General features: G+C 46.8%; 1 protein-coding gene across 6 annotated transcripts in view; it reads left to right on the forward strand.

The window, feature by feature from the left end:
• NSD3 (nuclear receptor binding SET domain protein 3) overlaps window positions 1-27,491 on the forward strand; it is a 73,230-nt gene that overhangs the window by 6,397 nt on the left and 39,342 nt on the right. For all 6 annotated transcript variants that reach the window (XM_075272742.1, XM_075272743.1, XM_075272744.1 and 3 more), the window contains exons 2-6: window positions 4,652-5,424; window positions 14,210-14,372; window positions 14,512-14,666; window positions 16,118-16,660; window positions 18,090-18,219. In XM_075272742.1, coding sequence (XP_075128843.1) covers window positions 4,696-5,424; window positions 14,210-14,372; window positions 14,512-14,666; window positions 16,118-16,660; window positions 18,090-18,219 — 1,720 coding nt within the window. In that variant the 5' untranslated portion in view covers window positions 4,652-4,695. The remainder of the gene's footprint in view (window positions 1-4,651; window positions 5,425-14,209; window positions 14,373-14,511; window positions 14,667-16,117; window positions 16,661-18,089; window positions 18,220-27,491) is intronic.

Below are 27,491 nucleotides of genomic sequence, written 5' to 3' on the forward strand. Positions count from 1 at the left end.
AAGGTATAGGTAATGTATAGGATTGTCTTATACAGAAGGTATAGGTAATGTATAGGATTGTCTTATACAGAAGGTATAGGTAATGTATAGGAGTGTCTTATACAGAAGGTATGGGGAGTGTATAGGAGTGTCTTATACAGAAGGTATGGGGAGTGTATAGGATTGTCTTATACAGAAGGTATGGGGAGTGTATAGGATTGTCTTATACAGAAGGTATAGGTAATGTATAGGATTGTCTTATACAGAAGGTATAGGTAATGTATAGGAGTGTCTTATACAGAAGGTATGGGGAGTGTATAGGATTGTCTTATACAGAAGGTATAGGTAATGTATAGGATTGTCTTATACAGAAGATATAGGTAATGTATAGGATTGTCTTATACAGAAGGTATAGGTGATGTATAGGATTGTCTTATACAGAAGATATAGGTAATGTATAGGATTGTCTTATACAGAAGATATAGGTAATGTATAGGATTGTTTTCTACAGAAGGTATGGGGAGTGTATAGGATTGTCTTATACGTCTCCCTCAGCCTTAGGGTGTATTCACACGCGGCCTATTGTGTTGCAGGAGTTTCTGTGGCTGGAAATCTCCATTTATGTGAATGAGGTTGCTCCAATGGCAGTATCGGGACGTCTGATGAGTAAATAAACTCTGCCATAAAATCTGCAGTGTATGAATGCCCCCTTATAAGTGGCCCTGCTATAAGTAAATGCAGTCCTGTCACAGCCTAAGCCCAGTATACAGCGTGACCAGGATTTTACCATCTATAGGGACAGGGATGTGTCACTCGCCCCTGTGTCAGTCAAGGCTGGAGTTTCCATTAATAATTTGGGGAAGTTTTGAGAGTCATTTACAGGAGAATCGCTGCTAGAATGTCATGAGTAACATCACCCCTCACGGGACTGCAGACACTTATTATTTTCGCTCCCTGTATTACTAGACATGGCCGCACGATGGTCGGGATTCTTAGAAGTCATTGTTGAAGGCTATGACCGCCTTTGCAGACAATACGTATAAAATGTGAAGTTAAAGGGGTATCGCAGGGCCGTGCTATTGACTTCTGAAGGCTCGTGGCACATTGTGCAGTCACTGTGCTTGATATTGCAACTCAGCCCCATTCATTTGAAAGGGACTGAGCTGCAGCACGGCCATGTGACCCATAGATGTGATGTCACTGGCTTAAGAGCAACTGGACCAACCCCTTTAAGTTGGCAGTCCTGTCCTGCTTTATATATACAGCCTTCTTATTTGACTATGTATTGTGTAGTGCTTAAGTTCTCCTGTGGTGGCGCTGCAGGGAAATCTGATAGCATTTACCAGGACTATAAAGCCCATCTGATAGGCATGGAGTATTTTGGTGTTTTGTTTATCCAAATCCATTCTGCTATTCCAAAGTTATAAACCCTTTTAATGTTTTGCCATTCCTTAAAAAGTAATGGTGTAGGAGCAGTGGGGTCTGGGTGTCTACTTGGGCCTAGTAGACAAGTGGGTGGTAACACTGCACAACATCGAGCACTGACACTGTGCCCCAGGGAAAGTACTGTGTCACCGCCCACTTGGCTAATATACCCTAATCTGCACCAATATTAAGGGTCCATTCATACACAGGAAAACGGTGTGGAATTTCAGTGCTAGCATAAAAAGGAATCCATTGAAGTCAATGGGAGGCTTTTTATTTTTTCAGCGCTGAAATTCCACACCAAACTCCTCACCATTTTCCTCCGTGTGAATGGACCCTTGTGTCAGTAATCGTGGCCTATGTGACACCTGAAAGGGCTATAGTGGGGGTGGGGTGGGGAGAATCAAAAGTACCAAACTGCCAGTTTTTCATTGTTTCGTCTCTGATAAAACTTTTAACAAAAAGTGATTTAAACAATAGACCTTCCCTAAAATGGTAGAACTAAAAAGTACCGTAATCCGTAAGACGCCCTATGCATCCCCATACACGGAAATATAAAAAAGTTACAGGTGTCAGAGTTCGGTGTCTTTTACAAATTTTTTTTTTCCAAAGTTGTTGACTATTGTTAAGGGGTTAAAATGCCAATAAAACTATGTAAATTTGATATCCCCGGAATATAGAATACAGGTGATACGTCATTTTGGCTTCACAGTGAACGCCATAAAAATGTAACCCGTAAGAAAGTCGCCCAAATACGCTTTTTCTCCAATTCCAACCCATTCAGAATTTTTTTTTTTTTTCTCCCAACTTCCCAGTACATTGTACAGAATAATAAATGGCGTCGTCATGAAGAAAAATTGGTACCGCAAAGCTTTGTGAATAGAAAAATTTTAAAAAAAGTTACGGGGTTTGTTAGGGGGGGGGGGTGTCAAAAAAAGAAAAACTCCCCTAGAGCGAGGGGTTAATCTTGGATCTGACCATAGGGACTACAGCGCTCAGCACTCCTATTACATTGGATGGGGCCCATTCTATTCGTTTGGCGCCCCTTTTACGCCTGCGCAGGGACAGGCGAGCTTCTTGGTGTTCGTTCACGATTCTTGCGTAGAAAAATGGGAGGTGTAAATATCAAACCGTTAAAATAGTGAATGCGCTGCCTGAATGTCTGATCGTAGATCACTCTGGACAGATTTTGGCACTGAAGCAGTTTGTGGCAAGTCTCCAAGTACGCTGTGTTGTCTTTGTCTCGGGGAGAAGGCGCTGCACATGGGCAGTCAATGGAGCGGCCGTACCCACCAGTCAGACTGATCGGGTCTTACAAGGTGGCAAAAGGGCATTGGAAAGTTCGGGCCTAACAATTGTTTTATCGCACCTAAACTCAAACAACTTGGTATCTCCATCCAGTGTATTGTGCTGTATGTTGTAATGGATCCGACCATCATCATCTAGCTCGATGCTGATTTCAATAAAATGTACCCATTCCGGATATCATAGAGCGGAGGTTAGACTCCCTATGGCACTACAGCTCCCAGCATGCTTGCTTGCTTTGGTCTTCTTGGAGCTACCCATGAAAGTGAATGGAGCCTGCTGTGTATTTGATGTAGCGGAGCCGGAATTGTTGTGTATAAACTTCACTCATAGACGACAGGCTGCTCGGCAAGAAAGTGCAGGTTAAAATGCTTAAAGGCGTTTTCTATGTACGGAATATTCATGGCCTGTTATTTAGTATAGGTACTCCACATCAGATTAGTGGGTTCCCTCTCCATACCTGCACCCATGTTAGGGCCTGTCACTCCCCCAAGCACTGCTCTCTCCGTCCTTTAGATCGCTCTGGCCGCAAGACACTTACTTGGCAGCGGTGCTGGGTTTTGCAGTCTTTAAGTGAAGGGGATGATACCGTAATATCCGGCATCAGTGCTGCTATGTGGGGGGCATAGCAATGTGAGCAACCCAAGAAGCTGCAGGGTTTGGCTGGACGGGGCAGCGCCTTCAGAAGGCTGATGGATGGACTCCACTCATCCTGTAATTGATGGCCTATACAAATATTAGGATCACACCACCTTATAGGGGTTCTCCAGGCCTTAATTCATGATCCTATCCTTAGAATTGAAGATCAGTGGGGTCTGACGCTTGGGCTGCTTGTAGGAGGAGCAGTGTTCCCTGAGCACCGCTTCCATTTCACCCGCCATGTGACGTTACGTTCATCGGATACATGTCCTGTTCGAAGCTCAGTCCCAGTCTAGAGAGTGGGCTGAGCTGCAATACTAAGCGCATCCGATGCTTGGGAGTTAGTGAATAGGCCACAGAATACTGTAGTAACTGATTGGATAGTCCTCGTCTTCAATTAAAGGATAAGTCTAGGAAGCTCATTTAACCCTTTAACTCCACTGTATGGTGCGCTGATATTGGTGCACACCCATACAATCTATGATCGGCTCCATGTAAAGTTAGCCATAGACAATGGATACAAGGGCACGGTTCCTTAGGTCACGGTCAGTCTTGACATGAGCATGTTATTCCAGTAAGTTCCTTCATCAGCGTTCACACTCCTAGGGTGGACTGTGCTGTGGTTGTGTACATGAGGCCCTCGCCATAGTCTGTGTGGGTAACACTGATAATGGCTCCTTCTGCCAGCAGTGATAACAGAGGAGTGGGAGCCGGAGGGGAGATAAGAACACTACATGCTTTTTCTGAAAAGCACCAACCCACACTTGTCACACGTCACCCATAGTTGTATCAGATGACCACGTGCTCTGGACGAGGCATCCTGTGATGTCAAGTAGATAACTCTTCCTGGCAGCCATGTAACACTACAGTTACCGCTTCCTCCAGGGTAATGTGCTGTGGGTGCCAGCACCGAGCTCCGATCAGTTTCTTGCCCTGGCAGTCACTCTAGTGTCTAGTGAAACGTCCCTTTAATTTGGCATCCCATAGGTCTAATAATCTGGCACTTGTTTCCAGCACAGAACTGAGTGACCAGAAAGCAGTCTTTCTGTTAGTCCGGCATTTAGTGACAGGCCTGGGAGCGCCGCTGTGTGGCTGCTTGGGGGACGGTCAGGGAGCACTGCTAAAATTTCTAGGTCCCCGTGGATTCTGGGCAGCTAGGCAGTGTGTACTAATAGGGTACTGATATGTAACATGATATATAGTACTAGCGGGCACGCCTGGTGTGGTATAATTCTCACAAAAATGAAATCTGTCATTAAAATCCTGAATTGTTTTATTTAGATTTTTTTGTTTTTCTTCTCAGGCCCTATGAGAGAAAGGGAAAGCTGATGATGCCTGAGCACGACAATGGATTTCTCCTTCTCTTTCATGCAAGGGATCATGGGAAACACAATCCAGCAACCCCCTCAACTCATCGACTCCGCCAACAACCGGCAGGATGATGCCAACAGTAGTGATCAGGCCGATGAGGGTGGGCACACACCCTACGATTCTGGCCTCCAAACGGACTTCCAGTACCCCACACCCACCACGGAGGACTTGCCGCCTCTCACCAATGGCTATCAGTCCTCGCTGGGGTATGACTCGCAGGTCAAATACGCAGCCTATTCTCAGTATCCCAATGGCTCGGCTAATGGGTACGGCACAAGGAGCTACAGCACCCTGGAGTATTACCACCACCTGGAAACGGCAGCCATGCGCCCTCACGAAGGAGTGCTCAAGTCCTCGCCCCCTCAACCCACATCCCCACCCAACCTTCTCCAAGCACCTCCATCCTCAACAATCATCACCCAAAAGAAGACCGGCTCCCCCGAGATAAAGTTAAGAATTACAAAGACTATTCAGAACGGGCGGGAGATGTTTGAGTCCTCACTGTGTGGGGATCTCCTTCATGAGGCCATGGAGATGAGCAGGAAAAAACACGAGAGGAGGAGAGAAAGGAAGGAGAAAAGAAAGAAGAGCAGACACCATCATCATCACCATCACCACCACCATCACCACCACCGAGAAGACCTGAAGGCAGAGGAGCCGCAGCCGCACGAGACGCAAAAGGTGGAACCTCCCGAGGAGGAAATTGTGAGTTCTTCTGCACTTGTACTTTAACTGTTAAAGGGGTGGGCTCCTCTTGACAGCCCCCTTTTATATGGACTTTTAGGGTGTATGGGTGTCCCCTTCTAGGCTTGTTTGAAGGGTGTTCATTTCCAAGGGGGGGGTGTTATTTGTGACATATTTTAAGTATAGGTGACTAGTGATGGCCACAGAGTTATTGTGGTGACGTTTCTGTTGGTCTTGCATGTCTCTAACACACAGTATCCCGGAGTTCGGGCGCTGCTGTACCTTTCACCCGTGTTCATTTCTGATTTCCTTTTTTTTTTTACCTTAACAGTTAAATAAAGCCATGCATGACGCTTTTGTCTTTTTGATTTACTCTTCTGTTTTTCTTTGTGTTTTTTTTTTGTTTGTTTTTTATTCGTTTGTTTAACGTGCACCTCCAGCTAGTGCTGCCTAAGGCTTTGTTCACACTTAACTAGTCACTAACCTTTGGCAAACTTTGCATAAGTCAACAGTACAAGCAAATAGAAGAAACTTTGTAATATAAAAAATATTCCACAGGCTATTTTTGGGGGGGTTGGGAAATTTGGTCCATGTGACGGCCGCTTTTCCTGGACCCTCCACGGCTTAGCTAAACTGAACTTGCAAGTTGTGTTCTCTTCAGCCGGGTCATAGTTGGTCCAGGTAATACAGACAGTGTGGCCTGGCCATGGGGAGTCGGCTTTATCTGGTTACGTCTTCCTCTCCGCTGAACTGACATTCACTCTGAAATCCCTTCTGAATCTGTCTTGTTCTGGACTGCAGCTGACAGTAGTATTAGACCCCATAGTGAGGAGAGACAGGCTGCTGGTGCTAATAGGAAGTTTCTCTCTCAGTCCAGGGGCTTTATTCACATCAGTACAGGTCAGCCCTCCTGTATAATGTCCTGTATGTTCCTGCTACAGCATTAAAGGGATCCCATCATTGGTTACCCTTTTGTTCTGACTAACACGTAGGAATAGTCTTAAGAAAGGCTATTCTTCTCTGTGCTGCTGTTCGGTACAAATCCCGGTTTTCTTTGGTATGCAAATGCACTCTCTCGCAGCACTGGGGGGGGGAGGTTCCCAATCTTCAGCGACGCCTCCATCTTCAGGAACGGCCTCTCCCTGTCGTCTTCTGTCCTGGGTTTTAATCTTCTAGGCCTCGGGCAGAGCCGACTGCTCATGCCCAGGCCACAAGAAAATGGCCGCTTACTCAGTGAGCTGGGTAAGCGACCACAAGAAAATGGCCATTTTTTTGTGGTCGCTTACCCATTTTCTTGTGGCCGCTGGCATGCGCAGTCGGCTCTGCCTAAGGCCTAAAAGATTGAAACCCAGGACAGAAGAAGACGCAGGGAGAGGGCGTTCCTGAAGAAGATGGAGACATCGCTGAACATTTCCCTCGCAGCATTGGGGACATCCCCAGTGCTGCGAGAGAACTCATTTGCATACCAAAGAAAACCGGTATTTCTACTGAACAGCGGCGCGGAGAAGACTTCTAAAGGTAGGAGAAGAATAGCCTTTCTTAAGGCTATTCCTACGTGTTAGGGAGAAAAAAAGGGGTATCTAATGATGGGATCCCTTTAAAGGGAGTGAGATGGTTATGGAGCAGATTTTTCTTCTGTATGGGAGACTTCATACCATCCAGTCTGTAGGGATCACTGAGAATGATAGTTAGAGAATACAAGTCCTGTACTGGGCACACACACACTGTACAATTGATTTATGCAAAGCTTGTTGTGCGCTTTCAGCCGACCCTACACCTTTCATAGCTTTTGGCTGCATGTTCCTTTGGGCTGAGTCGTGCTAGTCTTCTCAATGGGGAGTAGAATAAGCTGCTAAAGATGCTGCACTGACTACTGGGGGGAGGAGGGCACTAGAGAAAAAAAATCCAATTGCTGGAATTCGCAGAGCCTGTGAATTGATGCAAAGAGCTGGACCCTTCACTAACAATATGCATGACTATTACTCAATCCACCCCTAGCCCCCATCATCCACCAGTAGGACATCCACGTCAGCGGGTTAGCCCATCCTCCATCTGTGTATGGCCCTATTTAGGCTACATTCACACTCTTCCCAGCGTATATGTCTGATGGAAAAGCTAAACTTATATGAAACCCTGTAATTCTAGTTCTTTATACCACGTTGTTTAACAAGAGGCCAAAGAAGGGGCTTTGGGGTTGAGGTCTGTACAGTCTGGTCTATGGCCTGTCTCTGCTACCATTTGTAGAGTGTAAACCCTTTGTGACTAATATTGTCCACTTGTGTTTTTTTTGTCCACTTTTCTGTGTCTTGCTTTTCCCCTTTGTCCCCCTTCGTTCCTGTTATTGCTTGTGTCTAGCGCCACATCTAGACTCCCTTTGATTGGTAGGGGTCCAACCTTTGGGGAAGATGAAGGGGGCACAAGCTGCGCCTGTACATTACTCTTCCCATTCATGCCGGAAGTACTTGTATGCATCATTACAGCAGCACTTTCATTCTCATGATTGTTGGGATCCCAAAGGTTGGACCCTTAAAGGATATGAAGTATTAGCACCTTACCTTATGAGATAGGAATAGCTCATTGAAATATTTTTATTTAAAGAGGACCTTTCATGAGTTTGGGGCACAGGCAGTCCTATATACTGCTGGAAAGCCGACAGCGTGCTGAATTCAGCGCACTGTCGGCTTTCCCGATCTGAGCCCCGGGTGAAGAGATTTCGGTCCCTACCGTAGTGCTTTACAGTCAGAAGGGCGTTCCTGACAGTTTGACCCCCCTTCACTGATTCCAGCACAGTTGGATTTTTCTCTCCAGCGCCCGCTGTTCCTGAGCAATAAGTTCAGTTTGTTTTGGTGCCTGACTCTCTAATGTCAAGTGGGTGGTGTCAGACAACGGGGGGTGACTTAGAGCTCTGCCTCTGGTTGGGGCAGTGAGTCATGCCCTCTCATGCCATCTCTTGCCTGACTCCACCCACTTGACATTAGAGTCTAGTCTCCATGTTGGGCATAGAAATTGGCTATGCTGATTGGCCAGGAACGATGGGGACTGTTAGTAGGTTAAAGGGGTTTTGTAATGCGTAACCCCTTTAAGACATCTAGGCTCTTCTGTCTCATGGTTTTTTATAATGTTATTGAAAAGCTGTGTTCTACCCTCTGTTATGCTCCGTTGTCACAGAGTAACACGATGCTCATTTAGACACGTATACGCATCAGAGTGCGGCGCTTCAAAACAGATCCCATAGACTTCAATGGGTGCCGGCTTACGTGTGGAACACACTGAAATCAATGGGAGGCTTTGTAACCCATTGATTTCAATATGTATTGCGCGTAAGCCGGCACCCATTGAAGTCTATGGGATCTGTTTCGGAGCGCCGCTCTCTGACATGTGTATACGTGTCTAAATGAGCGGCGCGTTACTTTGTGAGAACGGAGCCTTACTCCTCCTGAAAAAGCTGAGAGAATCTAGTATCCTCCGGGAATAATCCGATACTCTATTCTGTATAATCTGAATAGTTAGTACATGAGATTTCGGCTGCCACGTTCTTGCCTTTCCTCCATTATTCCTCCTGGAATTCTCTGAATAAAATGACAAGGTGGTTGGGAAGTGTAGGGTATGTTCACACCAAGGTTTCTTCAGGTAGATTTTGATGCAGAATTTATCTGAAAAACCGCCTCCTATTCATTTTAATGGCAGTTTTTTCAGTTAGCAATTTTTTTTCAGCAAGGGCTAGTTCACACGGCGGAAACCTTTACCACATCTTTTTCACGTGGTTAGTCACGGCATCTGCTAGCGGGAAAAAAATCGCTAGTAACTCCCATTGAAATGAATGGGAGGCGGATTCTGCATCAAAATCCGCTTGCAAAAACCTCCGTGTGATACATACCACAACATGCTCTATCGTCAGGCGGATTCTGCGGATGAGTCAACCGCGAGGTGGCTGCTCGCGACTCCCTCCTGAATAGGCCCATTCATCCAGGCCTAATCCGGAGCGGGCGGCACTGCATTAGCATCCCGCCATGGCTAGCCACACGAAAAAGCTGACAATGGAAAAGGTTTTCGCCATGTGAAATAGGCCAAAGCCTAGTTGCTGGATTTTGTGGTCCGCAAGCTAGTAATCGGCGTTCCTTTTTTGCGGACCACATGTCATCCGTGCCGTATGTCCTCATAAATGGACCATGTGCAACCCTAGTTTGTGGATCCGCAAAATGATGTCCCTCGCTTGTCCACAAATACGGATGTGACACTGACACACCGTATATCCTTCTGCCATCCCTGGATTTTAGTCACCCATAGGTTTATAGGAACGAGCCTGTGCAACAAACACTGAACCAAATTGGACCTGCTCCATATTTTGCGGCTCGGACTTGCCGCCCGTACACTGATCTGCGGAAAACACGGACGTATGTTATGGAAAAACATGGATAACACTGATCTAGCCCACAATCATCTGTAAGGAGCTTTAGATTGTGTAGGGACTTACCAGACTGACAAGGAGAATGATATACTATGGATATAATCTGGTGGGAACATGTCTTGCCGTGTCGCATAGTGACTAAAGTAGGGGGCAGTATGGTACAGGGATTCCTAGCATCATCCGGTATTCACACAGACTCACATCCCAGACTTTAGTGTGATAGTGTAGCGGCCAGAGAACGTTGCTTTTAGAGATGAGCGAACACGATTCGAAACAGACGTTTCGAATAGCATGCTCCCATAGAAATGAATGGAAGCGGCTGGCACGCAGACTTTGCTGGCGGGCAGCTGCTTAACCCCCTGCATGCCGGCTACGTCCATTCATTTCTGTGGGAGCGTACTATTCGAAATGGCTGTTTCGAATCGTGTTCGCTCATCTCTATTTGCTTTATACTGAACAATATATGGAGGAAAGCGACAGCCAGTGAGGGGCGCCCTGACTGGCAGACTAACTTTTACTGTACTTAGATCCAGACATGGCGCTCCTCCTTGGTCACTTCTCCCTGCGCACAAGCTGTGCTCATGGGAACTGCCCAGCATTGAGTGTCCATTCAGTACCGGGCTGAGTCCGAGTGGTTGGGGACCTCTGCTATAGCTTGACCCTAGGATATCTTGAAGCCCCCTTCCCCAGTGTACTCGAGAGGGTGAAAGGGGAGACTATCTCAGCCCCCCACTACCCATATGGTGGGATTACCATTGATGATGGTATTGGACGGCTTAAGACATCAGAGTCTCTGAGCATTTTTGGAGTTCAGCAGCTTGTCCTAGTCCTGGATCCTGGCTGTGTAATGCAGCCATAACCCAAGTGTCACACCGCTGTTCACTGTGACATTTAGGCTGGGTTCAGACCAAAAAAAACACCTCCCATTGAAATCAATGGTTGCCGGTCATTTCTTTTCCGTGAGCGGTTTGTTCCTGCTCGTGGAAAAAAGAAGCGACCTGCCCTGTCTTCAGGTGGATTCTGCAGCCGCCGGTTCAGCCTCGGACGTCCGCCTGACGACTTTCCCTCCTGACTAGGCCCATTCATTTGGGCCTAATCCAGAGCGGAGTGCCACGACTGTATGCACTGCACCGGCATCCAGTCGCGGCTAGCCAGTTTTTGGACCGGATTCTGAGGCGGCCTCCGAGTGCCGCGACTGGATGCTGGTACAGTGCAGTTGCGGCTACTGATTTTTCGGTCTGGAATCTAAGGTGGCTTCCGCGTCAAATTCCGGGCAAAAAACCCCCATCTGAACTCAGCCTAGTAGTATGATTCAGAGTGCAAAAGGGTTAAAATGGGTGGTGCAGGACTTCAAAAACATGTCTGTTCCTTATATAGAATGGGCATGGCCATGTGACCACCACCATGTCACTTCCTAAGAAGAAAGTAGCCTTGTTTCCGGGTCCTTCACCGTCCCTTTAAATTAAACCTTTCACCACCTCTGCGAAATTGAGCTTGCACCCTTTAATAGGCTATCCTCTGCTGATTCTGGTACATTTTGGAGTTTTTCTCGAGCACCCACCATTTCCGAGCAGATGATAGTTTTGTGCTCTGTCAAATGGGCGGTGTCAGGCAGGAGCAGGCAAGGGCGCTTATCTATGAGCTCTGGGTCACTCTTTCTTGTCCGCTCTTTGCTGTCACTGCCCACTTGGCATTAGTCTAGTTATTCGAGATGAGCAAACACTATTTGAAACTGCCCATAGGAATGAATGGAAGCGGCCGGCATGCAGACTTTGCCGTCGGCCGGCCACTTAACCCCCCTGCGTGCCAGCTGCGTCCATTCATTCCTATGGGCAGTTTTGAATAGTGTTTGCTCATCTCTACAAGTAGTTATCATATTGGGCACCGAACTAACAGCGCTGGTTGCTCAGAGACGGCGGGGACTGCTAAAAGTTACCAACTAGGCCAGAATCGGTGCAGGAACAGGATTGGAGGTGGTGAAAGGTCCTCTTTAAACTTTTTTGGACTATCTCCAGGATCGGTGTGGGATTCTGTCGCCTAGTCTATCCTGACTTCTGAAGACGCCACATCTTAGTTTTACCCTCCTCCTTTCTCCACATGACAACTGCATTGACCAGTTTTGGACGCCTCCTTGAAGATTTAACCTGCAGAATAAAAACCACTTCACTTGCTCCGACAAGTTTATGTCTCAACACCACATTTCGTAATTCTTGGCAGAATATTGGGTCCTGTGCCCATGATCCAGCATGACTCGTCATGTGCAGTACTGCTGACCGGGCACTTTTCTGGAGTCGGTCTATCAACCCCAAGGACTGTAGCAGGCCGCACGCACTATTAGGACACTTCTTCCTTAACCCCTCAGTATGCCTTCTGGGCCCCAGGTTCCAACTGGTTTTTAATGGGACTGGTTAATGGGACTTTTTTTTTTCTTACTGTGAAAAAACACCATTAAAAACTCTATGGTCAGATGTTACAGGTTATTAAATCTTTGTTCCACCTCTGATGTTTGTATTTGTTCCTGGTTTCCATTTTCTTGTCCTTTTTCATATCATTTGCTCATCAGATAGGAATTTTACATATCGCACATCAGTGGTTTTTTGGGAATAGCGGAGGCTGCACCCTCCCCATATTACTTATGCCTTCTTATATAGGGCCATCATATTCTGCAGCACTTTACAGATATTGACAGTCACTGTCCCATATAGGGCTCACAATCTACATTCCCTATGTATGTCTTTGGGAGGAAACCCATGCAAACACAGGGAGAACATACAAACTCCTTGCAGGTGTTGTCCGTGGCAGGATTCAAATCCAGGACTCCCTTGCTGCAAGGCTGCAGTGCTAACCACTGGTCCGCCCTGCTACAGCTTCAATATCCCGATCAACTAGGTTTCTGCTGAATTGTATTCTATAGACCCGTATAAGAGGGTTCAGCTGACTGCTAAATAACCCAGCACCCAGGAAATCCACACAAATACGGGGAGAACATACAAACTTCTTGCAGATGTTGTTCCTGGTGAGATTCGAACCCAGGACTACAGCGCTCCAAGGCTGCAGTGCTAACCACTGAGCCACCATGTTGCCCCGAGTGCATGTCTTTTCTGTGGATAGAGGGGAGAAACTTGATGAGTCACCTGACAATGGCGTATTTACCCAAGAACCAAAGTATTGTTTGTTTCAGTTCAGCATTCCCGCACCTTCACTATCCTGACATCTGTTGTCAGATGAGAGTCAGGAATCTCTTCCCTGTTTGGTCCCCCCTCATTGTCTGGTTCACCCCACATTCATATGATGCTTTACAGCGCTGACGTCCTGAGTTCGAATCTTGCTAAGGACATCTGCAAGGAATTTGTATGCTCTCCCTGGGTTTGTGTGGGTTTCTCCAGTATCCTCCCACACTCCAAAGACCTAATGATAGGGAATTTAGTGATGCCCGATAGGTATCTACAAGTTACTGCGGCATTTGGACCGAATTCTGAGGCGGGCTCTGCATCAAAATCCGTTCCAAAAAACCCCACGTATGAACCCGGCTAAAGGCTGCCTGTAGGTTTACTGGCTTCATTGAAGCAATAGATAATGGTTCCTCCCACGCTCCAGAGACATACTGATAATGATGTAGATTGGGAGCCCTATATGGGATTGGGACTAACAAGAAAGCACTGCGGAATAAATAAATAAACAGCAATACTAAACTTGCATGGTCAGTGTGGTGCCATGTTTTTTTATGGTTAGCACATGACCAGTTTGTTTTTTTTATTTTAATTTTTTTATGACAGTGCAATACAAACGCCCATGTATTATCACAGGTCTGTGTATGGGGTTGTAGCCCCAGGGGCAAAACTCAGAACCGCGTCTTGTTTTGTGACCCAGGCTCACTATATGAAATGAACAGGTCTGTGCCAATTTCTCCATAGACCCGTAGATATACCTGGTCGTGTACAGCCTTAGGCCCCGTTCACATGGGGCGCGGATGGCGGATTTTGGGAAGCCGCGTCAGAATATGGCCAAACAGTCGCAGCACTCCGGTCCGGTGTAGGCCCACATAAATGGGCCTAGCACAGAGTGTGCTGCCACGAGGCGGACGCCAGGGCTGAATCAACCGTGGAGTCCGCCTGAAGAAAGGGCAGCACGCTTCTTTTTTCCATGAGCGGCATGTTGCGCTAGCGGTCTACATAAATCGCTATTGTGAGGGGGCGGATTATGACGTGGAGTCCGTGCCAAAATCCACCCCCTCTTGCCTGGGTGAACGGGCCTTACACCAGTGTCATAGCTAGCCCCTCTCTCAGCATCAGTGGCTATCCCAGTAATCATACAGTGATGGCAGATCTTGGTTATTTGACAATCACGTAGACCTAGTAAAAGTTAATTTCTATAATCTCACTGTGTTCTGCTCTCTAGGTTCAGCATTTACCCATCTCACCGCTCCCCTCTGAGGTCAGGACTGGCGTCTGGTTTCATGTGGGTGACCTTGTTTGGTCGAAAGTGGGAACCTATCCCTGGTGGCCGTGTATGGTGTCCTGTGACCCCCAGCTTCATGTACACAGCAAGATCAACTCCAGAGGTAAGGCAGTGAGTGTGCACGTAGATGTGACCTCTCTGCACGGTCTCCTCATGTACAAGCTGTTGTCCCACTCTGCACTGTGTATTTGTGGTGACAATGTTGGTGAGTTTCACTCCTGATATGATGTCCTCTGTTCCAGGTGCTCGTGAATACCATGTACAGTTTTTCAGCAATGAACCAGAGAGAGCCTGGGTGCACGAGAAGCGTATGCGGGAGTATCGGGGCCAGAAGCAATACGAGCAGCTGGTGGCTGAAGACTCTGCCAAGGTTGTCAACCAGTCTGAGAGACTTAAGGTGCCTGCAACTTTTTTTTGGACCGTTTAATAAAAAGAAAAAATAAAATAAAATAAATATATATATATATATATAATCTGAACTAAATGTGTCTCTATTTTAGAAAAGACTGTTTACTTGACTGTTATAGCGCGACCACTTAGGTTATGTTCACACAGCGGAAAATGGATTCTGTGTGTTAACATACTGCGCGGCATTCCGCTCCCGGATTAGGCCCGAATTAATGGGCCTAATCGGGAGGGAGTCTCGCACCGTGGCTGAGTCAGACAAGCAATCCGCAGCAAGAAAGGGCAGCTCGCTTCTTTTTTCCATTACTAGCTAGCGGCAAAAAGAAGCGAGCGGCTCCCATTGAAGTCAATAGGAGCCAGTTTTGGCAGTGGATTTTGAGGCGGATTCCGCGTTAAAATCTGCTGCCAAAAAATTCCGTGTGAACAGACATAGAAATAAATAAATGCCCTTTAAGAGGAGTCTGACTAAATCAAAAACACACCACCAATCCTTCACTGCTCGAGTTTTGTTCTGAACTCATAGAGCTATGCTTTGTATTGTAGTTCATCCTCATTCATTGTAATGGGACTGAACACCTGCTATACCGTGTGACTGATAACCATGACAACATCAGTCCCGGGAAGAGGCCACAGCCTTTTTAAACAGCTGATCAGCAGGGGTCCTGTGGGAAGGAGCCCCACCGATGAGATAGTGATGACCTATCCTCAGTCAACAAGTGCCAGAAAACTACTTTTAGGCTGAATTCACACAGAGTTTCTTGTTCAGGAATTTGGTCAGGAATCAGCCTACAAAAAAAGCCTCCCAATAGAGTTTTATTGGGAGGCTTATTTTGGAGTCTGGTTTTGAGGCAGATTCCTGACCAAAAAACTCTGTGCGAGCTCAGCCTTAAAGGGTAACTAGTTTTTCATCAGAAGTTGCAAATATAGGCTATGAAGCGGCTAAAAAGATCCCTGACAAAAGAGAAACCCGAGAACAATATGGAAAGCTGCCTTCCTTTCTATGACTACCAGCCTATCGGCAAGAACACAAGCATCTAGTCAGAAGTGCATAGACTCTCCATACACTCATTAATCTGTGAGGAGCTGTAGATTCTTGTCTGTACAGTGTACAGGCAGAGAAAATTGTCTAAAGATATATAGAGGCTTTGAAGAAACACCTGCCCCTGCCCCCTCAACTCATTGTATTTCTGTCTTGAGCTTGCTGGTTTCTACAGACAGACTTTCCCTAGTAACAGGCAGTGAACAGCACAGCTAGAAGGGAGACGCCTAGCAGTAGGAACTTTTAGGCTGGGACAAAGCTGTAATGTGCAGCCCAGCCTCTAGTAATTGTACTATTTGGTGGTGTCGGGGGCATCAAGACCCCTTTATTCAGCTGATCAACTGGTCTTTACCCCTGTTCCATAGAGATCTTACTGTCCTATTTGTCTTGTGTTTCTTTTTTAGATGCGGAAACCTCGCCCTCAGAAAGAGCGTATCCAGTGGGACATCGGCATTGCTCACGCAGAAAAAGCCTTGCGGATGACTCGGGAGGAGAGGATAGAACAGTACACCTTCATCTACGTAGACCCAGAGACATCTCCTGAGCCCAAAAAAACAGTCAGTAACAAAAGGAGTCGGAGGTCCACCTCTAGTAATGAGGCAGAACCTGTCCGTCCTAAAGAAGTCTCGTCTCCGGCTTCTAAGCACTCGGCTCCAGTACAGTCCCCTTCATCCAAGGACATTAAAGACTCTGTACCTGAGACTCGGAGGCAAAGCCAGAGGAAACAGGCTCAGGAAGAGGAGCCAACGCCGCCTCAGCCCCCTCCAGTAAAGATTCCATGGAAGACAGCAGCCGCCCGCAAGTCCCTTCCTGCCTCAGTCCTATTGCACAAGGGCACAATCGACCTTCAGAAGTGCAACATGTCACCTGTGGTGAAAATTGAAAATGTCCTCGCTCTCCATAATGCTTCTTCTGATGGCTTTGAACAGTTTATATACACAACCAAGGTATTACATATGATGACTTGCTTTATAGTCCTTCTCATACCGTATGTAATGTCCCATTGTTAAAGGGGCTTTCTGGGCAAACTATATTGATGACCTTAGAATAGGTCATCAATACCAGATGCGTGGGGGTCTGATACTCGCGGCCTCTGAGGATCAGCTATACGGAGAGCAGAGGCAGAAGTAGATGGCTGAGTAGGCCATGTTACCTAGTCACTTGTATAGGAGCCAATCTATACTCGGCACGGCCACAACATGGAGTACAGAGCTATGTACTACTAAGGGTAAGTTCACACGGGGTTTTTTTGGTCAGGATTTTGAGGCCATATCTGCCTCAAAATCCTGACCAAAAAGACGGCTCCCATTGAAATCAGTGGGAGTCGGTCAGTTCTTTTTTCCGGGAGCCGTTTCTTCTGGAAAAAAGAAGCGATGTCCGCCTGAAAACACTCCCGACTAGGCCCATTCATTGGGCCTAATCCAGAGCGGAGTGCGTGGCTGGATGCCGGTGCACTGCATCGGCATCCAGTCGCAGCTACCCGTATTTTGGTCTGGAACCTGAGGCGGCCTCCGCCTCAGGTTCCAGACCAAAAAACCCCATGTGAACTTACCCTAAGGCTACTAAGAAAAGCTGATAGGCGGTCCCCACTGATCTGATGTCCTAGCGATAGGTCATTTGTATCATTTGCACAGAAAACCCCTTTTAAGAGATGGCCAAATGCTCATGCGGTCAAATACCATACCTCCCAACCCCCATACACTTTCACGCTGTTCTCTGCTGGTAATACATGCCTGCTTATACTAAGAGGACAATATAGCAGACACCTATAGTGGTGGACTGTCTCCTGTGAGTTTATTGACATCTGGCATGCTTAGTCCTTTTTTCCCCCCCAAAAAAAGAAAATCTGGTGTCAGGGACCATCATGTCATCTCTATATACATGAGGTGGTTGTCCTGGTAAAATTACCGATAGACATCTAATTCAGCACTAAAGGTTGGTGGCGGTAACATAATATATCGGCGCTCCCCTTTCTCCTGAACCCATCATAGCCCGCTATAGGAGAGTCAGCTATACATGGGTCTGGTCCTCTTCACAGAAGACTATGGGTGAAGCGGAGCAGCAAGTCCCTTAGGCTTGAGTCACAAGGCCATGCTATGTCTGGCTATGGGTTAAATGATCCCTATCCCTATAATGCTGTAAGTCCAAGTCGTCAGACGAGCGCCTGGCACGGGGTTTGCGGCTGTAATATGGACTTCTAAGTTAGGTATTAATCCATCCTAAGACTTCAGAAGTACACAGCCACCTCTCCACCTCTTTTCTGACCATTGGTAAGCCATCAGGGTCTGCCCATTGAGTTTATGCAGTCGGGTATTTAGGTTTTGGGGGTTTTTTTTGGTGTGATATACATCTTATATTTCCATATTTGTTTTCAAGGGAGTTGGCAACAAGACAGAAATCACAGTCAAAGCTCCGGAAAAGACATCTGTACCCTCCCCCAATTTGAAGGCGGAGAAAATGTCAGCACAACACACGCCTGCTCCCGAAACCTCATCGGGGGCCACAGGTAGGCAAACTGCACGTGTCAGCCCCTAACACATACCTCCCTACTGCCAAAGTGAAAGGGGGAGGGGGGAAGAGACTGTTGAGCCCGCCGACAAGATCCATAAACTTAATATAACGGAGAGAGGACATCCCTCTCCCTCTGAAAATCAGTATTTTATCAAAACTGCGCTGTCACCCCTTTCATATTTTTTGTTATATGCTGCTTTTTGTGCAATAAACGATACAAAGCCGTTTGCATTGTTCAGTGGGTTTTCTGTTGTGTCTTACTCCGTGCAGATGAGATGGGGCGGCCTGCAGGTCTTTTTCATCCTGCTATATGCCTGGCTGACAACAGCTGACATCTTACAATAGCTTGCAGCACATTTGGAGCAGGAATGAAATACATCTGCAAGACAAAACAATCCTCTATAGAAAAGTTTATTTGACATACTTGGATTCTTTTTTTCCCCCCTAATGTGCAGGTAGTGTTCAGAGTCAGATGTTGAAGAGAGAAACAAAGTGGTCCCCTCCCCGAATTAGAAGAGTAGCATCAGGGTAGAGGAGGTGTGCGGTCTGAATACACAGGATTTGTGCCCCATTTATACTATGAGCTGAGCGCTCCGGGCCACCGTAGTGTTTGTGCACGGTGCAAAATGACTGGGTATTCATCAGTATAACTGAGAGTGCATGTCATTATATTGGGAAGGGTCTTCTCTTACCATCCAGCAGCCATCCTTCTTTGTGGATGTTCAGAGACCTCTTCAGTCCCCAAAAATGTGTCTAGGGTCTCAATACAAGCTTGCCTGTGCCTTCTCTCTTCCTTTAGAATTACCCTCAGTACAAGTGCTCTCTGGTGTCCTTCTGTATTTTCTACTTTTCTCTCTTATTTTTTGCTTTCTCTATGTCTCTCTTTCATTCATTTGTGCTCTCTCTTGCTTGCTCTCGGTCTCTTTGTCACTCTCTCTCAGTCTCTTTATCGCTCGCTCTCTTTCGGTTTCTATGTCGTTCGCTCTGTCTGTCTCTTTATCGCTCACTCTCTTTCGGTCTCTTTGTCGCTCTCCCTCTGTCTCTTTGTCACTCTCTCTTGGTCTCTTTGTCGCGCTCTCTTGGTCTCTGTTCCCTGTTTTCTCTCTGTCTCTTTGTCACTCTCTCTTGGTCTCTGTTCCTCGCTCTCTCTCGGTCTCTTTATTGCTCTCACTCTGTCTCTTTGTCGCTCTCTCTCAGTCTCTTTGTCGCGATCTCTTGGTCTCTGTTCCCCGTTTTCTCTTGGACTCTGTTCCCCGTTTTCTCTTGGTCTCTTTGTCTCTCTCTCTTGGTCTCTGTTCCTCGTTTTCTCTTGGTCTCTTTGTTGGTCTCTGTTCCTCGTTTTCTCTTGGTCTCTTTATTGGTCTCTGTTCCTCGTTTTCTCTTGGTCTCTTTGTCTCTCTCTCTTGGTCTCTGTTCCTCGTTTTCTCTTGGTCTCTTTGTCGCTCTCTCTTGGTCTCTGTTCCCCGTTTTCTCTTGGTCTCTTTGTCTCTCTCTCTTGGTCTCTGTTCCTCGTTTTCTCTTGGTCTCTTTGTCGCTCTCTCTTGGTCTCTGTTCCTCGTTTTCTCTTGGTCTCTTTGTCGCTCTCTCTTGGTCTCTGTTCCTCGTTTTCTCTCGGTCTCTTTGTCACTCTCTCTCAGTCTCTTTGTCGCTCTCTCTTCGTCTCTGTTCCCCATTTTCTCTCGGTCTCTGTTGCTCTCTCTTCGTCTCTGTTCCCCGTTTTCTCTCAGTCTCTTTGTCACTCTCTCTCGGTCTCTTTGTCTCTGTTCCTCGTTTTCTCTCAGTCTCTTTGTCGCTCTCTCTCGGTCTCTTTGTCGCTCTCTCTTGGTCTCTGTTCCCCGTTTTCTCTCGGTCTCTTTGTCGCTCTCTCTCTGTCTCTTTGTCACTCTCTCTTGGTCTCTGTTCCTCGCTCTCTCTCGGTCTCTTTATTGCTCTCACTCTGTCTCTTTGTCGCTCTCTCTCAGTCTCTTTGTCGCGATCTCTTGGTCTCTGTTCCCCGTTTTCTCTTGGACTCTGTTCCCCGTTTTCTCTTGGTCTCTTTGTCTCTCTCTCTTGGTCTCTGTTCCTCGTTTTCTCTTGGTCTCTTTGTTGGTCCCTGTTCCTCGTTTTCTCTTGGTCTCTTTGTCGCTCTCTCTTGGTCTCTGTTCCTCGTTTTCTCTTGGTCTCTTTGTCGCTCTCTCTTGGTCTCTGTTCCCCGTTTTCTCTTGGTCTCTTTGTCTCTCTCTCTTGGTCTCTGTTCCTCGTTTTCTCTTGGTCTCTTTGTTGGTCTCTGTTCCTCGTTTTCTCTTGGTCTCTTTGTTGGTCTCTGTTCCTCGTTTTCTCTTGGTCTCTTTGTCTCTCTCTCTTGGTCTCTGTTCCTCGTTTTCTCTTGGTCTCTTTGTCGCTCTCTCTTGGTCTCTGTTCCTCGTTTTCTCTTGGTCTCTTTGTCGCTCTCTCTTGGTCTCTGTTCCCCGTTTTCTCTTGGTCTCTTTGTCTCTCTCTCTTGGTCTCTGTTCCTCGTTTTCTCTTGGTCTCTTTGTCGCTCTCTCTTGGTCTCTGTTCCTCGTTTTCTCTTGGTCTCTTTGTCGCTCTCTCTTGGTCTCTGTTCCCCGTTTTCTCTTGGTCTCTTTGTCTCTCTCTCTTGGTCTCTGTTCCTCGTTTTCTCTTGGTCTCTTTGTCTCTCTCTCTTGGTCTCTGTTCCTCGTTTTCTCTTGGTCTCTTTGTCGCTCTCTCTTGGTCTCTGTTCCTCGTTTTCTCTTGGTCTCTTTGTCGCTCTCTCTTGGTCTCTGTTCCTCGTTTTCTCTCAGTCTCTTTGTCACTCTCTCTCAGTCTTTTTGTCGCTCTCTCTTGGTCTCTGTTCCCCATTTTCTCTCGGTCTCTGTTGCTCTCTCTTCGTCTCTGTTCCCCGTTTTCTCTCAGTCTCTTTGTCACTCTCTCTCGGTCTCTTTGTCTCTGTTCCTCGTTTTCTCTCAGTCTCTTTGTCGCTCTCTCTCGGTCTCTTTGTCGCTCTCTCTTGGTCTCTGTTCCCCGTTTTCTCTTGGTCTCTTTGTCTCTCTCTCTTGGTCTCTGTTCCTCGTTTTCTCTTGGTCTCTTTGTCGCTCTCTCTTGGTCTCTGTTCCCCGTTTTCTCTTGGTCTCTTTGTCTCTCTCTCTTGGTCTCTGTTCCTCGTTTTCTCTTGGTCTCTTTGTCGCTCTCTCTTGGTCTCTGTTCCTCGTTTTCTCTCAGTCTCTTTGTCACTCTCTCTCAGTCTCTTTGTCGCTCTCTCTTGGTCTCTGTTCCCCATTTTCTCTCGGTCTCTGTTGCTCTCTCTTCGTCTCTGTTCCCCGTTTTCTCTCAGTCTCTTTGTCACTCTCTCTCGGTCTCTTTGTCTCTGTTCCTCGTTTTCTCTCAGTCTCTTTGTCGCTCTCTCTCGGTCTCTTTGTCGCTCTCTCTTGGTCTCTGTTCCCCGTTTTCTCTCGGTCTCTTTGTCGCTCTCTCTTCGTCTCTGTTCCCCATTTTCTCTCGGTCTCTTTGTCGCACTCTCTTGGTCTGTGTCCCTCGTTTTCTCTCGGTCTCTTTGTCGCTCTCTCTTTGTCTCTGTCCCTCGTTTTCTCTCGGTCTCTTTGTCGCTCTCTCTTGGTCTCTGTCCCTCGTTTTCTCTCGGTCTCTTTGTCGCTCTCTCTTCGTCTCTGTTCCCCGTTTTCTCTCGATCTCTTTGTCGCTCTCTCTCGGTCTCTTTGTCGCTCTCTCTTGGTCTCTGTTCCCCGTTTTCTCTCGGTCTCTTTGTCGCTCTCTCTTCATCTCTATTCCCCATTTTCTCTGGGTCTCTTTGTCGCTCTCTCTTCGTCTCTGTTCTCCGTTTTCTCTCGGTCTCTTTGTAGCTCTCTGTCTTGGTCTCTTTCTCGCTCACTCTCTGTCTCAGTCCTGTTGTTGCTCACTCTTTCTCGGTCTTCCCTCTTGCACGCTCTCTGATACACTTTACACGTCCATGATATATTTTGGAGCATGCTTAGAGAATGAGCCCCTGTTATTGTTACTGATGGGCTTACTGTAACGTTGCTTTGTGTTCCTCTCATTTCTCACTTCTGTTCATTGATACAATAGCTTTATAAGTTCCCATGCAGAGTTACCCCAAACATTTTTAGATGCAAACAGTGTATAATTTAGTGTTTTGGTGTTTTTTTTTGTTTTTGCAAGAATAATTTTTAAAATCTTTGAATCCAAGCTGTCCTCCCAGTTGTGTTCTCCAGTGATAAATGATCTTAGTCCACTACTACGCACTGCTTGGCTCACTGCAGAGGCAGCTGTAATCTCCCCTCTGCTGTCAGTCAGCTGCGAGCGAACAAGGCATTAACATACCTGATTGTCGGGCAGAATTGGCGATTTTGGCAGATCGGAGCCGTCCTTGTAATACTTAGAACTCTTTAAGTATATTGCATTCATTCTGGATGGAGATTACACCTGGTTAAGTGTGAAAATGTTTCCTTCTGGCCAAGAGCTGAAAACTTCCCTGTGAAGGAGGCGCCTGTAAGAGAGAAGCTGAAAGGGATCCATTCCTACCCAGGTTTCCTGTCAATGCTTTTAAAGGGCTACTACAGTAAGGCTAATGGTTAGTGTGTTAGTAAAGGACACATTCTCACATGGTCCACGGACCTCATATAACATCACTACAAGTGCTGCGTCTACCGTGGTACCACATCTACTCACTATCCTTCACCGTAAGATAATGGTATACCTTCATTCATCTCAGCCAAGGAGGTACGACTATTGGTACAACTTCCATAAAACATCATATGTTGACTGATTATTGTGTGTCTTAAAGGAACATTAAACATAGAAAAGAAAGTTAAAAGTAAAAAAGGAATGTAGCTATCCTCACAGCTTTCTGCATGACCCTGACACAGTCTTGAAGAAATCCTACAGACTACATGTTATTCCCTTGCTGGTCTGACACGGTTTTAGCTGGAGAGTAACTGAGAGGTGCTGCTAATTTAAGGGAGTGGGGTATAAGGAAGCTAAACCTCAAATGTGTATCCTCTGTTCATAGGATGTGGAATAAATTGCTGATCAGTAGGGGTTCCACAGCTGAGACCCCACTGATCCCAAGAATGGGAGTGGTTTGCCGCTGATATGACTGTAGCTGTGGATGCAGAATGCACCTCCCTCCTTACCCATTTTAAAGAGCACCTTTCATGTCCCTGGGCACATACGGTGCGTTCCTCACCACGCAGCGTCATGGCTGGGCAGTAAGGAACGCCCCCTCTGACAGTATAGAGTAGGGGTCCTCAAACTTTTTAAACAGTGGGCCGGAGGCAGAGCAGGTCACACAGACATCGGGAGCGGTGCCCTCCAATAGGTAAAGTGAAGTGCGCTCCATGGCCTGGCCCGAGCTCTCCAGGAGCTTCATTATAAATGCACGCCTGTCGGCGGGGCCAGACAGAAGTGCTTGGCGGGCCGCATGTGGCCCTCGGGCCGCAGTTTGAGGACCCCTGGTATAGAGCTACAGACAGTACTATCAGGAGGGGCGTTCACAGCTAGACTGTCAGGAACTCCCTTCTGATGGTGAAGAGCTATCGGTAATTGCACCAATATCTCTTACCCTGGGGCAGATAACGGGCAAGCCGATAGTGTGCCGTCGGCTTTCTAATGGTATATAAAACCGTATGTGCCCGAGGACATGAAAGGTCGTCTTTAATGAGAGCGCTATTTCCAGTAATCCCATTGAATGTCCATTTTGTGTCCACAGTTACATTCACTACGTCAGAGGGATTGGTGGAAATTTCAGCAGCCAGACCCCCACTGTTCAGCAACTTATTCTAGGGGTAGCGGATAAATATTTTTTGGGATTCCTTTTGCCGACAGAGGATTGGGGGGGGAGAGGCTCCTGCTGCATCACTTGTCTTACAGCTTGTCACACTACTGTGAGGAGAAGGAAAGACATGGCTGATCTCTTGGGACACTAAACTGAGAGAATATATAAAGGAATCTTCTAATTGTTATACAAGGCCAAAATGGGATCAAAGGAAATGAGATAAAGGGAGGAACTGCTGGGATATTTTATTTTTTGTGATTTTTTTTTTTTTGGTTTAGTGTTCCTTTAACTACCTGTATGATGTTAGATTTGGTTCCGTTGTTACAGGAGTAGTATTGAGCATTTATGTGATAGACTGGTCCATCCATATTAAGGTTGTCTCTGCTCTGGTAAGTTCATAGTCTAGTTCATGTGTTTTGGTTACAATGATAATGTGTGGCTGGGTCCCAGAGATCCCAAATGTGGCACCCATGGGTGTCTCTGGACCTGTACTTTTTCACTTCATGTCTCCAGATTCACTACATTTCTATAGTGCTCGAGGCAGTACAAATTGTTTCTACAGGCCCATATGACGGACGCCATATTTTGGTCCATTCACCTATTGGATTGTGGCTATAGGAGTTTCTGCCTGCACTTCAGGGGGTGTAAAGTTTTCCATACACTGAAATGGCCTGTTGGATATTAACCTAATACTTTGCTTGGAGCTCCATAAGGAAAGTTGCTTATTGTCTGTGACTCAGTAATAACACAAGCAGCTAGTCAGAAGTAGATAAGACTCCTGCACTCACCTGAGTATCTGCAGACTCCTCTCAGAGCCGCTCTGTAATCCCTGCCTATAGACTGCACAATGTGTAAACCTGCTGAGCCCCTTCACTTCCTATGTTATCTTGAGCCTGTTGGATCTAAAGACGAACTTTCCCTAGTAACAAGGAGTGAACAGCAAATTGACAAGGAGGAAGATGCCAAGTGGCAGCAACTTAAAGCTGAAGCCTGTTTTTTTCTTAAGTAATGGTCCAGCATCACTACCTCTACTAACCACTTCTGGATTGCCCATTGGTTTTTTACGTCCTTGTTCTGCAAGGATGTACCAGTACGTCCAAGCAGATTGCAGCATCTGCATTCAGTTGTGTAGCTGCTGAAACGGGAAGCCGACTGTAACTTGAGCCGGAGTTCCCAGAGATAAGGCAAGGGTGGTTTATTACCTTCTCTGTGTTCCCGTTTGCTGTGCATACACCAATATGATGTTAAAGGGACTATCCCATAAAGGATGTTTATTGGTAAAGCCAGTTTATAAAGCTTTTTCCTTGTATACACTTTACATTTAAAGACACTAGATACCTCGATATCCCAGAAATTACTTTAGTAGAGCACCACCTGCTGTTTCTATTGAAGGTCCGCCTCGGTGTGCTGAGACGGACTTGCATGCCAAGTCTTGCTCCTCTCTCTGCTACACCATGTATGCAGACGGACTTATTATGCTAGAGTGACTTTTCTGCTTGTCACAGGATAGGCCGAGGAAGTAATAAAAAGTTATCAGCCAGTCTACAGCCATTTTCTGGCATAGATTGGTGATAATTGTTTCCCTTTCTTGCACCAAAGATGTGCCACGTCACCCATTGCCACTTTCTGCCCATATGGTCGGCAGACAGACCTGGGTCAGGGATGTTTCAGGCCAATATTTAATAAAATTGCCATGGTCTGTATCAGATTTCCATTCTGATGCATGAGAATCTGGAGCTTCTTAAAATGTAAGTAAACTTTTTTTTTAATTAATTTTTTCATAAATCCAGTGGGGCTGGTGAAAGGAACTATGCAATATACTTCACTAAAGAAAAGTGCCTGTGTCTTTTAGTATTAGTCCCGTTTCTTCTGCTGATCTGACTCATTCTATCTGTGTTCCATACCCAAGCACTGTCAGTTTGCAATAAAGTCTATAGAAAGGAGAGGGACTAAGAGAACTCCTTAAGGAGAGTGCTGTTAAGGCCACCTTTGCAGGCATATGGAGACTTACAAGCCATTGAGGCTCCACTGGGGGATTCTGGGGAATATGCAAATCTGTTTTCCAGGATGTAATTAGAAAAACAATGCCTATTTTTGCTACTGCTAGATCAGGGGTGCTCACACTTTTTCAGCATGTGAGCTACTTTATAAACTGACCAAGGCAAAAGATCTACTACCCACTTCTTGCGGGCAGGGCGGGGTGTGTCTGTGGGCGGGGCAGGGTCGGGCGGAGCGTGAGAGCAGGACACAGCGGCGTTCTGTGGCTGCCCAGGGATCCCCGGTGGCTGCTTGTTCACAGCGCAGGCTGAGAGTTATCTCTGGACACTGGCAGGCTGGGGCTGGGGCTGCGGCAGCCCCGCCTGCCAGTGTCCGGAGATGACTCTCAGCCTGCGCTGTGAACAAGCAGCACCCCGGCTCCCTCCATCCCTAAGAGCGGGGAGCGCGTCATCCCCCGGAGCTGCTGCTGCCCGGCCTGCAAGTATCCGGAGTGCTTGTTCACAGCGCAGGCTGAGAGTCGACTCTCAGCCTGCACTGTGAATAAGCAGACACCGGGGATCCCTTGCTGCATCCCGCGATTGACCCTTACGTCCTTTGCGATCGACTGGTAGATCGCGATCAACGTATTGGGCACCCCTGGTCTAGGGCAACTCCCTTTAAACACCAGGCATGACTTTTTCAGACAGCCTTATACCATGATGCGGGATTGTTGCCAAACTAGTATATCTATCCCAAAAGGAACAGACTCCCAAGGAGTAGAAAGGAGAGACAGTGATATGAGGCAGTCTGCAGCATTGAATGAGTCATTCCTGTTGGGAGAAGGCTGGATAGTAATTCCTGACAACCCGGGTGTATTAAAAAGAACGGACTCTATATAGAGCTCTCCTCCATCTCCATAGAGCTCTGTTGTACTGATTTGATCTTTTCTTATGTAAAGTATATGACAAAGTTTATCTTCACCTAAACTATGGATTTATTTTTAAAAATAAAAAGTTTAGTTACACTTTAATAACTCAGGTGTCCTCATGCCAGTCTTTATTATTTCTTACATAGTTCTTCAATTGCACTTTCTTATCATCTACTCTGACGAGCAGAGAACTCTCTGACGAGCAGGGAACACTCTGACGAGCAGAGAACACTCTGACAAGCAGGAAACTCTCTGACAAGCAGGGAACTCTGACAAGCAGGGAACTCTCTGACGAGCAGGGAACACTCTGACGAGCAGGGAACACTCTGACGAGCAGAGAACTCTGACGAGCAGAGAACACTCTGACAGGCAGGGAACTCTCTGACAAGCAGGGAACTCTGACGAGCAGGGAACTCTCTGACGAGCAGGGAACTCTCTGACAAGCAGAGAACACTCTGACGAGCAGGGAAGTCTCTGACGAGCAGGGAACTCTCTGACGAGCAGGGAACTCTCTGACGAGCAGGGAACTCTCTGACAAGCAGAGACTGTACCTGGGTTTTACCATTCCCCCGTCAGGGGGGGTGTCTCTACAAAT

This window comes from Leptodactylus fuscus, chromosome 5, assembly GCF_031893055.1.
Source record: "Leptodactylus fuscus isolate aLepFus1 chromosome 5, aLepFus1.hap2, whole genome shotgun sequence".
NCBI classification, from domain to species: Eukaryota; Metazoa; Chordata; class Amphibia; order Anura; family Leptodactylidae; genus Leptodactylus; species Leptodactylus fuscus.